The sequence below is a fragment of the Oryzias melastigma genome, linkage group LG22, assembly GCF_002922805.2.
Source record: "Oryzias melastigma strain HK-1 linkage group LG22, ASM292280v2, whole genome shotgun sequence".
NCBI lineage: Eukaryota > Metazoa > Chordata > Actinopteri > Beloniformes > Adrianichthyidae > Oryzias > Oryzias melastigma.
Window position 1 is genome coordinate 15807748 of NC_050533.1, and position 12650 is coordinate 15820397.

Here is a 12650-nt window from a genome sequence, read left to right on the forward strand (position 1 = left end):
CCTCTAATATAATGATACTCGAGTGGGAAGTGAAGGTTTGTTCACCTGACTGGATGGCATCAAGAGGAATGATTCTGTGCCCCAGAAACTTCCCATTTTCCTCATGGACCACAATTCTTAGAGAAGCCATTTCTGGAAGCAAGATCTAACAAAAAGAACAAACTCATTTTACTCAGAAGTGTCCTTATTTAAACTAACTCGGTGCTTCAATCCCCACCTTCTCAAAAACAAAAGGCTCCTCATTCCACACAGGGTTAATGGCGTTGGGTGTGGTGGACCACTTGGTGCGATACTTTTTCTTGGGGTCACCAGGGAGTCCGATAACCTCCACTTCCACTCCAGTTTTCACACTCTTATCAGACAGAAACTGTCCTGAGTATATCTAGAAAAACAAACAAATGTACTGTTGGGCCCAATAGGAAACATAAGTGATAACAGATTAGAAATCCTATTAAAAAAAAAAATTGCAATAGCGTGATCAATTATTAATAAAAGACTAAATATAGCGGTAATGCAGGTCTGCCTTGATGGTGAGGGTGCTGGCCACGACTGTGTCAATCCTGTCGCAGAACGGGTCAAACTTCTTGTCTCCACGGCGCAGGACGTCATGCTTGAGCAGGTAACCCGTCCTGCCATTGAATTCAAACAGAGCCATGTTCAGCTGCATGGGGAAATCTGCAAACACACACAAAGAGTCCATTGATGCCACCTGTCTTCAGTGTGTGGGGGAGCAGTGAGCACAGCAGAGGCCTGTGCAGTAAAGGAGGTGCAACACTGCCCCACTGTGGTGAAAAGTGGAAGCTCAGTTCAAGGACACCAAAGAAAAGAATTCTAATATATTTTTTGTTTGTTTGTTTCTTCTCTTTCTTGTACCATACCCATGGTTTGGTAGTTGAGCGCCACCATCTGGCAGCCAGCGTTCCAAAAAGGCTGAGGGCTGTAGTTGGATGAGTCCATTCTGGTTCCTTTGGGGTAAATTCTGCTCATCTGCCTCTTATTGTATCTGATAAAAATTGTTAAGTGATTAACTGAAAAAAATACAATTTTAACATGGCTTAATTGAATTTTTATCCCTTTTCAAGGATACTCAACAAATTCAACCGCCGTCTTAGAAATCATTGCTTCTCCTTTGGTCTCCACAAACGATGAGATGACATAACTCTTATTTTTCTCTGTGAGGGATAAAAAAACAACAGATGTTTGATGTATTTACCATAAAAATGGTGTGAGGTTAAAGTTTTAGTGCATAAGCTTACTTCTGGCATTGTCAAATGAGATGAATTTGTTTGGCTGGATGTAATTGACGAGGGACGACATCGCCTCGTAAGCTGTGACTTCTTGTCCTGCTGTTCCCTGTGTGAGAAAAGAGGAGAGTCATAAACAGTCATTTGGAGTCTTTTTTGCTGGAAAAGAGGAAACATTTGTAAAGTACTTCATCAGATGTCTTCATCTTCTCTTCATCTTGTTCTTCTGTATCTTCCTGCTCCTCGTTTTCCTCCACAGGTGCTTCTCCTTCAGCTAAAACAGGAAATATTTGTGACTTTTTGAGGAATATCCAGACATGCTTTCTGTTGGGGTTCAGGAATGTGCACCTTGGTTCTCCTGACTGGGAGATGTTGGGTTAGTTCCATCCTGGGAGGGACAGTTTGGGTCCTGGGAGGTTGCAGCTGCTGCCGTTGCCTGATCGGTGACTGCTGCGGTGCTCTTCTTGGCCTGGGCCGGCTTTTCGTGAGTGCCCTTCTTATTCTTGATGAGGATCTTCCCCATGAGCTCAGAGGGGCTGGGGATCTGCTGGCCTGGCTTCAACTGGATGGGAAAACAAGGAAACAAAACGAATCAAATAACCAAAATCCTGCTAATGTTATTATAATATTAAAGCAGTTTTCCATAGTTGGGATTTAGAAAATGTGCTTAAATTTTAAGCATTTGTCTGATTATATTGAATTTTATGTGACTGATATATCTAACAGTTTAACACTTGCTGTCCCTCCTTTAAAAACACAGACAATAATATCCTTTAACATGCAGTCAGAGCAGGAGGAGGTCAACAGTCACTGTCTGCTGATATAAATCAGCTTTGAAGTCTCTTATCTGACAGAGATAAGAAAGTCGACAGATATTATTGTCCTCGTGATAACGCGATCCAAGGAGACGAGGCCACGTTGTCGACCTACAGGATATTTCTCCAAAGGCTCTGTGAGCAAGGCGTCTCCAAATAGGGTTTTGCAGTAGTTGGCCATCTTTTCTTGCTGTTTAACCCTGAAAGAAATCAGAGGAAAGTGTGTCATAAAACCTTTCTGCGGCAGTAGATGCAATGCCTTCAGCTACATCCACAAAACTTTTTGTTGCTTTTCAATTAAGGTTACTGCTGCCTGATATCGTTGCATTGTAGCTAACAACTTTTTATGGAAGCTTCAGGCCCTTACGAGTCCACGTGGTTCTCAAACGAGAGGATCACTGGGTATTTGGAGGTCTTGAAGGCACTCTCTGCGATGGCTTCTATCACGTCCTTTTAAAAAAAATACATTTATGAATTAACATTAATGTGAATGATATAAAATGATGCTGAAACATGTGAGAAAAATACAAAATAAATTAAAGCTGAACTCTCCATTTGTGGGATTCAAAGCCATTCTCTGAAAGCATAAACAGAAACAATGAAAGCTTCAGAGTGGACTTAAAGGAGGCTTAACGGAGGTAAACTGAACAATGCTCCAGGGACTGTGAAGCTCCAGCAGCCCATAAATGGGAGAGTGAGCTGCCTGTGTACATTTGTGCCTTTTAAAAACCTTTCCTGCCTTGTTTCAGACCAGAATATCTCAAATAAATCAATATTTCTGTCACTATAATCTGTTTCTATTATCCTAATTAAAGCTAAAATCTTATTGTCATATTTTTATTACTTATATTGTTCAGGATCCAAACAGGATCAAATTTTATTGCAAACCATGCTACTAAGTACAATTTGGATCTTTAGGATTGACCTTAAAGAGGATCTCAGTGGTCATGGTGAAGCCGTGGGTAATGATGGGCTCTTCATCTGGAGGTTTTCCCTTCCAGCAGTCCAGCTCCAGACACCGACATCCGGACAGAAGACACTGACGGTACATCTCTGGAGAGGACACGCCCGAGAACTGGCCGGCTGCACGGGGAAGACATTTAAATAATTAAAACTAAAGGCAAACTAGAGAAAAGGAAAACAAGATCCACCGGTTTGAAGGACTTCCCAGAGGGTTCATCAGAAATAAGAACGTGGACCTGTTAGATAAGTGTTGTGGGAGGACTTGATGAAGTAATGGGGCAGGGGTTGGGTCATGTCCTGACTCTTTGCTAGCTTGTCTTGTATGACGACTGACGTTTCAGGACCCATCAGGAATAACAGAAGACCTTCTGGAGAAATGAATCCTGCAGATAAAAGTAACAATTTTATTGAGGCCATCTGACCATCAACTATCAAGCGGGTCTTCTGTGAAGCTCACCTCTGTTAGAGTTAGTGGAGGTGGGTTCGTACTTGTCAATCAAAGCCTTGATCTGGTCCTGTCGCAGACGTGGAAACAGCTCCTCGTTGAGACGGGAGTCCCTCTGCTTCTCGTTGAGGAACTTGGTGAAGTTCTCCTTGGTCATTGTGGGTTTGGTGGAGCTGGGGTGGAAAGTGAGGCATGAGAATCACATTAGCGAGGCACTAAATGATTTGCACGGCCTTTACAGCCCACCATCTACCACCTGAGCTCATCCGGAGCTGCAGATGAGCCAATAGCAAAGTCTAAAGCAGACACTGGGATGATTAAAAACAAGAAAACATGCTTAGAAAAATCACAAACACTCACTAAGATGTGAAAATCTCATAGATTTCTGGCCGAGGACACAGATTCATCATGAAGGTCCTGAAGGCAGCTTCGGTGAACACATCTGGCTTCATGGAGTCATACTGAAGCATAAAGTCATAATAAAAAAAGGGATAAATAAAAGCTAAAACTGAGTGTTGCATGAGCTTGTCATTTCCTACCTTTCCCTTTGGGAGGTGTGCTGCAGCTAAGGCACTTTCCACCCTCTTCTTGTCGGCTGGAAACATCTTGTAAATGCTGGGAAAGCACAAGTGGAAAAAGGATGAGATAAAAAATATTTGACTCATGCTGGAGTGAGAAACTGGTGACCTACTTCTTCACGGGGATCTTGCCATCCTTGTTGGTTTGGAGGGAAATGCGGACGTATCTGCAGTTGAACGCACATCCCTATTATTTCATGCAAGATTAAAACTATTGTTTTAAACTCTGAAATGTTTACTTACATTTTGTCCCAAAAGACTTGTCTGCATGCATTGTTTCTTGCAGCATTGTAGGAAATCGCGAGAATGTCATTTGCCCAGTTCTGTTGTGCATTTAGAAAAAGGAAGTAATAGTTGTATCATGAGCTCAGACTTCATTAAACCTTTTTCCATGAATAAATACACAAAACTATCTCCACTAGATGGCATTAACAAAGCAACACTCTAGGATGTGATAGCAGTAAAGTTTAGATTTGATCAGGAGATTATCGTAATTTCATTGCTGCTAATAGAATCTGCTTGTTGGAGTCCTAATGTCTGATAAAACCAAACAGTTAGCAGACGGTTTCCTATTAGCAGGGGCTTGTTGTGTATTGGCTGACAGCCAGTTGCGCGCTTGTGCAATCAAACTAAAGTGTTAAACTGTCTGATTACCTGTGTCACTTTGTCTTTTGAGGCAAAGAAGTTGTGGTAGGTCAGATTCACCATGTCTGGACCTGAAACGATGGTCAAGGTTTTGGCGAGGTGGTTGCTGTCAGGAAAATCCAGGTTGAACACATTGCGCACTTTCGGATGCTGTGAAAAAAAAAAAAAAAAAAAGTGGTGGGGGGGTTGATTGCTGTTTCTCTCGCTGATGCTGACGTCAAACATGGAGCAGATTTCCAAACAGCCCCTCAGGGGCAAAAGAGGATGCACTGCACCCCTGCTGGAGTGACTCAGCACCTCCAGGCCTTCCCTAAGGAAAACCAACAGACTGCAGCTGCATATGGCATTACTTCTGCAGGCCAGTGAGGGATGCAGAATCAACAAGCGTCAGCCTCCAGCTCAACACAAGAAAAAAAAAGAAAAAGCAAGAATCTGACAGAAGTGCGCGTTCATGTTTGTGAGCATCTGCTGCTTCCTGCAGTTGAGGAGTCGCCCTGCCCCGCGCTGCTTTTGCATTGCAAATATGCTTTTTGGATTAATGAGCAAATTTAGGGCCTGACACCTCATTTGCATGTTTGCAGAGATTCTTACACAAGAGGCAAATGAATTTGACTAAATTGGATTTGAGGGTGTACTACTACAATGTATACTCACTTTGGGAAGTTTTGCATATTTTCCGGTTCTGGTATCTCTGATTGTAGCAACGTCCAGGAATGTTGTCTCCTAGAAACCAAAGGCAGAAAATCAAATCCAGCTCTAAACTCTAAATCCAGGCACTGAGCCAAATATGGATTGAGGTATGTGTCATCTTTAGGGGAAAAAAAGCAAACAGAAGGATTTGTTTTGTTTGTGTGAAGAACATGTCGCTGTATTGTCTTAAAGCGGGAAATCAGCTGTTTTTTCTTTTTCTGTACCAGCGTTCACAAATATTCTGTGATCCACAACAAAACAGGAACACAGATGAGCTCAGACGAACGAGAAATGTGGGTTTCAGGGGTTATCTGGAGTAAAAATCAGGAGGAATTTCATGAAAATGCAAACTCTGATAACCAAAAATGCAACCAATCAGTCCTAGAATTCTCTGATATGAAGATCAATAAAGAATCAGATATAATCTGATTGTAATTTGCTGTTGTTTGTCCAGTTTTATCACAACTTGGAGTTTCACACATTTTTTTTTTTTTAAAGTCTCACCAAAAATGCAGGAGCTTATAAAGCTACAAAGAAAAATAAATCAAATGTTTTCAGGTAATACAAATACAAAGAATTTAATATTTATTCACATGTATTGATCTAACTCACTTGTATCCAAAATAACCACTAAAACAAGCGAACTAAGAACAAAGTAGAGATTAGAACTTTGATAGGTGACACTATGAATGAGCTAAAAACATTCAAATAAATTCTGGAATAAAAGAATAATGTAAAAAAAAAGGAAAAGGTTAACTACTAAAGTAATGATGACCTTGCTTTGGTTCATCCAGTACACATAGAACCCTTTTGGATCCATCTTCATCGTCACGGGAACAGTTTTTGTCGAGTCCTAAAACATTTTAAAACACATTTTAGTTGATTATTTTTGTTAAATTAGTGTTACAACTAAATTTATTCTATTTTATTTCCTGATTTACTCACCTCTGACCACTTGGTGAATCTCTCTCCTTTGACCAGATAGTCTTTGACCTCTGGAGGCTCCAGAAAGTACCGTTTCTTATTCATTTTGTCTGTCTAGAGTTCCCTTCCAGTGATGCTATAGCTGAAAAACTGCCACTTTCTGGGTATCTAACAGAGTCATACTGAACAGCAACCTGATGTCTTCAACTCCAAGTAAAGGGATGCACTAACCTGGAGCCCAACTGATCTGACTGTAGTCAGGACGCACCCCAGCAAATATGCATTGCAAATAATGTCAGGGAGAGAAAAAAAATCATGTAACACGACTAAAGGTGAACATCGAGCTTCAGAACGACAGGATAAATGCTGACATTGCTCATTTTAAGCTCTGATTCATCTAAATGATATATGACATTTATATTTGAATGTGTTCCATTTCTATGACGGCACATTTAAACTATAAAAATGAAGCTATTTCTGTCAAGTTAAAAGAAAATGACACACATTTTAATGAAATTACTCAACTAATGCATAAATATTTAAAAGGAAAATGCTCTGAGCGGAAACAAACTGAGAGTGAATGCTTTCAGACAAACAGAGATCATGTTTTTAAAGGAGAGCAAAAGAGTTAAGGTGTGTCCGGATGTTTTTTTTGGCACATTAACTAAAGAAAAAGGTGTTTTTTTTTAATACATTTTGAATGAGTTGATCCTTTGAACTGAAGCTTTTCCACCAAATAATGTATGTTATCATCAGTCATTGTTTAAATATAGATAGATGTCATATCAGCGTCTAATATAATCAGAATTTGTAGATTTTTTTTTATTTTAGTTTACACCAAATCCCTCCATTAGCTTCCTGCTGAGTGTTTTGACATTGTTTATTGGCTTTTCATGGCAGGACACTGACTGCAGTTTCAACAATGACTCCCAGGGTATTTGGATATCATTCAAATAAACCTATTGACTGTGCAATATCTAATGTAAACAGTCTGTCAGGAGGAATCACAGACGAGGCCAGTGAGGAATCACCACAGCAGAGCAAAGAGCAACGAGAGGAAAACCTTTGAAGCTCCTGTATACTTAACATGTACACAAACAGGACTCCATGATTAAAGATCTTTAAAGAAGTAAAAGTATACTTAGTCTACACTAAAAGTGATGCACTTGAAGTTTACTTTTTATTTACTATCTATAGGTGTGTAACAATCGACTTTATTGATAATTTAATTTATATTCCTACAATACTATTATAAAAGCTTTCAAAATGAAATAAATTGATTATAATCAATCATGAAAAACAGAATTTAGATTGCGAGATACGTAGTTTTTTTTTTTACTACAGTATCATGTATAAACCAGAAAGTGCCACATGTCATGACAGCAAAAAATGATCAATCCATCATTACAGTCCAATGTGTGCAACACTTTGAATTTTGAAAACAATGTTTTAGCTCTAGAGCACTTTTGCTATAAAAAGTTACATCATCATTTAATTTTTATCTTATATAATTTACCCAATAAGAAGTATTTCCCATAAAAAAATGATTAAAATATGACAACACATGAAGAGTATTTTTTTCAGCTGTGGTTTATGTAGCAAAATGGAAAATAAAATATAGGAAGATCCTAAAAACATGCTTGAAAAAAAGAAGAAAAGTGTCCTAAATAATAATAATAATAATAATGATTCTGGAGAGTTAACCTTATGTTTCCTTAATCCTGGGACATGTGAGACTTTACCCAGGGACCCATGACACTCAGGAAAATGCAGCATATTTAAAATCATGTAACCACTTTTACTCTGGTGAAAATCACCCGGTGATAGCGCTCAAGGCTTAAGAATGTTCATTTTGTAATATTTTGGTGCAAAAAACAACAGTGGCTTTATTTAACAAACCAAAAAGTGATTGGTATTCTTGTTTACTTGTTTGTTTGTTCATATATTTCATTTACACTTGATTATTTTGCAAGAAATACAAGGAATGTGGAAAATTTCACCTGCACTGTTTAGTACAGATATTTATCTCTGAGTCGGTTGAATTTTTGATCGATTTGAGGTCTGTGAATCAGCTCAAAATCGAATCGGATCGCTTAAAATAAAATCAACATGAATTGTGTCATCAACCACAAATTATATGAATTGAGTGATTGTTTAAAAAAAATCATTAATAAATTGCAAACTTAAAATGTTCCAAATAGTTCAAAGAGCTTTTCTGTACTTTCTTCATTACATTTTTTGTACTTCTTATAGTCAAGTATACTTAATAAAATAAAGTTAGACCCAAATTTTAAGTGAAAATAAATGTTAAAATAATTTAGTTTATGTTTTTTAAGTGATGTGTGATCTTTTTTACTCTCAAATGCGGCCTTACACCTGTCTGGCTCCCACGAGGCATGCGCAATAGCAAATCTGATTCGCTGTCCATTGTGCTGAAAACACATTCTAAAAACACTCACAAGTGTCTGAAACTGCTTCCAACATACAACCATCACGCCTCCTGTGGTTGTAACACCGAGGCCTTACATAATAGAACTAAATAAATGAGCTCAGTGATGGCCAGGCGCGCGTGTCATCCTATCCACTTGGGTGCGCACATCCAAACTCTTTCCACGGTCGCTTGGACAAGCGATCAGCCACACTACAACATCCTGTTTTGTCTTCCACGGGGTCCCTGATGTGAAGGTGATGCGATCTGGGATTTTTCCCCTGTCTTCTTCTTCTTATTCTTCTTCTTCTTCTTCAAGGGCTGCCGCACAGCTGCTGCTTCTTTAAGAGCCACCGCCCGCCCCCTCTCTTGTATTTTTAGCTGAGCCAGCTACTTCATTTGCTGGATGAGGCAGACAGTTGTGTGACCGCACTCCATCCTGAATAAATGACATCAAACCCCATCCTGCGGAACCGCCGCGGGCCTCCAGCCAGCTGCGCCCTGGACACCATCCTCCCTGGGAAGCAGCAGCGTCGCTCCGCGGAGGTCGGATGCTGAAGCGCGCAGTCACTCTGTGGATGCTCGTTATTATGAAACGCAGCGCCGCGCCGGGTACCCAACATGGAGCGCCTGTGAGATCAGATGAACTAAATCAGTTTCGCTCCTGAATCGCCGTGGAGGAGCGCTGCAGCCTCTTTTCTCCGCATCCTCCCGTTTCCTCCTGGACTGGGGATAAGAAAAAGCCTTCAAAACGGAGGGGGTGGTGGAGCACCGAGGGAAAAATAGGGGCAACATGAGAGAGCGGGACTTTATGCCCAATATGGAGAGGGGCAAACCTGCCACTTATACGGGGGACAAGAAGGCTAAGATGGCTGCTAAGACGAACAAGAAGTGGGTGAGACTAGCCACTGTTTTTGCATATGTGTTGTCGGTGTCCTTAGCGGCGATCATCCTGGCCATTTACTACAGCCTGATCTGGAAACCGACCAGCGCGTCCTCCTCGTCTGGGAAGCCCGGGGTGCCCGACGGGGTCACCCCCGGCGCCAACATGTCGACCGACAGCACACTTTCCCCAAACAACACTGTCTCGGAGTGGAACTCTACGCAGACCAGGTTGCTGGCGGTCAACACCACCCTGCTGGGCACGGCGGCGCGCGCACAGGCGTTTCAGTGGGATGGCAGAGCCGAGCGGGTGTCCATGGCCCCGCGTGCGCACTCCCAGCTCAAGGAAGAACTGTATACACCTCCTCATGGCCACAAGGGCGCAGAGAGATCGGCGACACGCGCGTCTCAAACTAGTCAATCCATCCCGACGAGCACCAGGGAGCCTCTGAGCCAGGAGGAGGAGGAGGAGGAGATGCGCAACGACGAGCGCGAGCGAGCGCCCGGGGAGGAGGACGCTCTCCGACCGACCTAAAAGGAAATCAGGACACGGAACGAGGCGCGGGCCTATCACTGTTTTCATTTCAAACTGACTCAAGATGGAGTGTTTGCCATTCCCGCAGGTCGGATAACACCCTGGTCCAATATTAGAGCCTAAAAACTTCCCTAGAAGAGAGCTGTTTTTCTTCTCAACACACTGTACCCCTTTTACTATGCGTTTTTGTTACTCTTGTTTTAGGCCATCTGTATGCCTTAATGTCTCTCATTTACCTCAGACTCCTTCTGAGGTCGCTTGTTTGCCCAAATCTGTGGACAAATCCTGTATTTATTGAACAGCGAGGAGCCAGAAGGTGCTTTTGCAGAGCAGAAAGCGCTTAAAAATCACTGCCACTTATCCGTCCTTTTAACTAAGTTCTGTATTTATGAATTTTTAGATTCTTCTGATGGAGCAAAGTCTGGATTTTTGTTCAAATATCCTGCTTTCCTTAAGTTCTGCTCAGGTACAGTATGTGCAACCATGTAAACGTATTGTGTCTTTGGTTATATACAATAGGACAGGCATACATCTTTTGGCCTTGATCAACTTTTAGTCTATTTAGAGGATTTTTATTAAAGGTACACTATGTAGTGTAAGTACTATATATTACAAAGTACAAATAAACAACCTTTAAAAAAGATTCATTGCTATGGTTTTATATTAGATCTCTCAGGAATTGATCTTTGCACAACGCTGAAAACTTATCACATGGTGTTTCTTATAAATTTGGTGAGTTTTTACTATACTTTTTAAAACTGGTAGATAAACTTAAACAAAGTTTAAACTGTTGCAGTAAAGGAGCAATTCAAAGGTCTCAGTTTAGTGTCCGATTTTTGCTGAAATTCATGAAAGCGTCTGATGCCTAAATCTCTTCAGTCACATGTGCCAAACTATGAGGAGGAAATAAGACCAGCCAGATTTCTTGTTTTCATGGCAGTGTGTGTTTATCAGTCAGGAGGGGGGGGGGGTATTGATTCAAGCTCTATGTTGTTGCATTGAGACGAACGCATTACACAATGCCGCTCGGTGCTATTTTGATCCCACTCTTTCTGAAAAAAGTTGGAGCTTTTGTGCCGGCCGTGATAGGCAGCGCTCACAAACCCAGCTTAAAATAGAAACAGTTGGATTTCCATGGCCACCACCTCACCACGATGCTAACAGTTGTCTTAATACGATGATTGTTTAAAGGCACGAGTAAGTAAATGTAGCATTGAGTAACTGTCTGAAGTGGGAAACTGCAACGACATCCTGCAGAAGACGATCTTTACATGAGAGTAGTAATGATGGGCCTATTGATTAAAGTGTTCATCTGCATTGACAGTTATTGATAAGATCGATGTTTATGACGGAGGACGCAGCACATAAACCAGTAAACCTGCATGCAGATGATTGCACTATCTGATTTGAAATCACTCAGCTTCTTCCTAAAAATTCAGGATGACGTGCTCGCTTTGAACCAGAGGTGGAGCGACATGAACCCAAGAAATCCTCAACAGAAGATTCTTTAAGCATTAGGAATAGCACCTTAAATAAAGGAACTGCTATTTTAATATTAATACCAAAAGTATTCCACTCTGCTTTTCTCATTTGCCATCCATCCAAAATCTCCTGCCCCCCATCTATAATGTTCTAGCTCCACCTTTGACCCAAACTATGAATTAGGATAATCTATTGGCATATCCTTTCACTGATTTGGTTTGGTAGATTTTTTATTTTTTTTCTGTATGCTCTACATGAAACAAACCTATCCAGGTTGGGGACCGGCACAGGGACACCCAAACCTGGCCCCCCTTGTGGCTACACTGAAAAAGTGAAACACTGGATTCACAAAAGTTCTGTAATTTGTAACATTTCAAATCTTCTGTTTTCATCAAATTTAAATTGGAGGTTGATGGTTTACTCAAATCAAACATTTAACTTGATAAAAACTAATATTATGTTTCACCTTTCACAGTAGTTGGGTGGTAGCCTGCAGGGCCTTGCTTAGGGACCCACACTGGAGTCACCTTATCGATCCTCCTGGAAAACAAACCAGTTTCCCAAGCGCTAGTCCTGCATGCAGCCAACCAATCGGTATGAATTATTATAATAGGTGCATTAATTGTGTGATCATCACATTAGTACTTTTGGCTAGAAATACCTCTACTCCAACAAATGATGTGATTCAGCTTCAGTTTTATGGCTCTTGACCTCATTCTTTAGACTTGGGACGGACACATGGAAACACTTGAAAATGGCGCCAAGTGGTTCCAGTAACTTCCAGCACTTTTTTCCAAAAATCTACCTTGCCCAGCGCCGCTCAAATTCCCAGACTGGCATGGCAAGAAAAAATATCAAGTTTTCAAAGATACATTTACGTCTTCATTGTTTTCTATAGTTTGCAGCACTCCACCTTATCTTTTCATCTTTGTGATTTACAGACGTGATACCTTATCACGCTATTGATTGCAGGGACACCAGACATGAGGCTGGTGCATCTCAAACCATGACAAAAACGG

General features: G+C 41.0%; 2 protein-coding genes across 2 annotated transcripts in view; one reads left to right on the forward strand and one right to left on the reverse strand.

Annotated features, from left to right (window-relative positions):
• The window catches only part of plcb2 (phospholipase C, beta 2), a 23782-nt gene extending 14980 nt beyond the window's left edge, over positions 1-8802 (reverse strand). Inside the window, exons 1-21 of the mRNA XM_024278852.2 lie at positions 6326-8802; positions 6156-6233; positions 5345-5413; positions 4700-4840; positions 4289-4368; positions 4159-4212; positions 4007-4082; positions 3828-3928; positions 3480-3640; positions 3259-3405; positions 2985-3142; positions 2427-2509; positions 2175-2259; positions 1593-1806; positions 1433-1518; positions 1257-1353; positions 1088-1172; positions 879-1003; positions 524-675; positions 218-382; positions 46-145 (exon numbers count right to left, since the gene is read on the reverse strand). Coding sequence (XP_024134620.1) covers positions 46-145; positions 218-382; positions 524-675; positions 879-1003; positions 1088-1172; positions 1257-1353; positions 1433-1518; positions 1593-1806; positions 2175-2259; positions 2427-2509; positions 2985-3142; positions 3259-3405; positions 3480-3640; positions 3828-3928; positions 4007-4082; positions 4159-4212; positions 4289-4368; positions 4700-4840; positions 5345-5413; positions 6156-6233; positions 6326-6409 — 2341 coding nt within the window. The 5' untranslated portion in view covers positions 6410-8802. The remainder of the gene's footprint in view (positions 1-45; positions 146-217; positions 383-523; positions 676-878; positions 1004-1087; positions 1173-1256; positions 1354-1432; positions 1519-1592; positions 1807-2174; positions 2260-2426; positions 2510-2984; positions 3143-3258; positions 3406-3479; positions 3641-3827; positions 3929-4006; positions 4083-4158; positions 4213-4288; positions 4369-4699; positions 4841-5344; positions 5414-6155; positions 6234-6325) is intronic.
• Positions 8803-8965: 163 nt separating this feature from the next.
• Positions 8966-10792, forward strand: LOC112153684. Its single transcript, XM_024284428.2, has one exon. It carries the CDS (start codon positions 9526-9528, stop codon positions 10147-10149), a length of 624 nt encoding a protein of 207 aa, XP_024140196.1. The 5' UTR covers positions 8966-9525; the 3' UTR covers positions 10150-10792.
• Positions 10793-12650: the final 1858 nt, after the last annotated feature.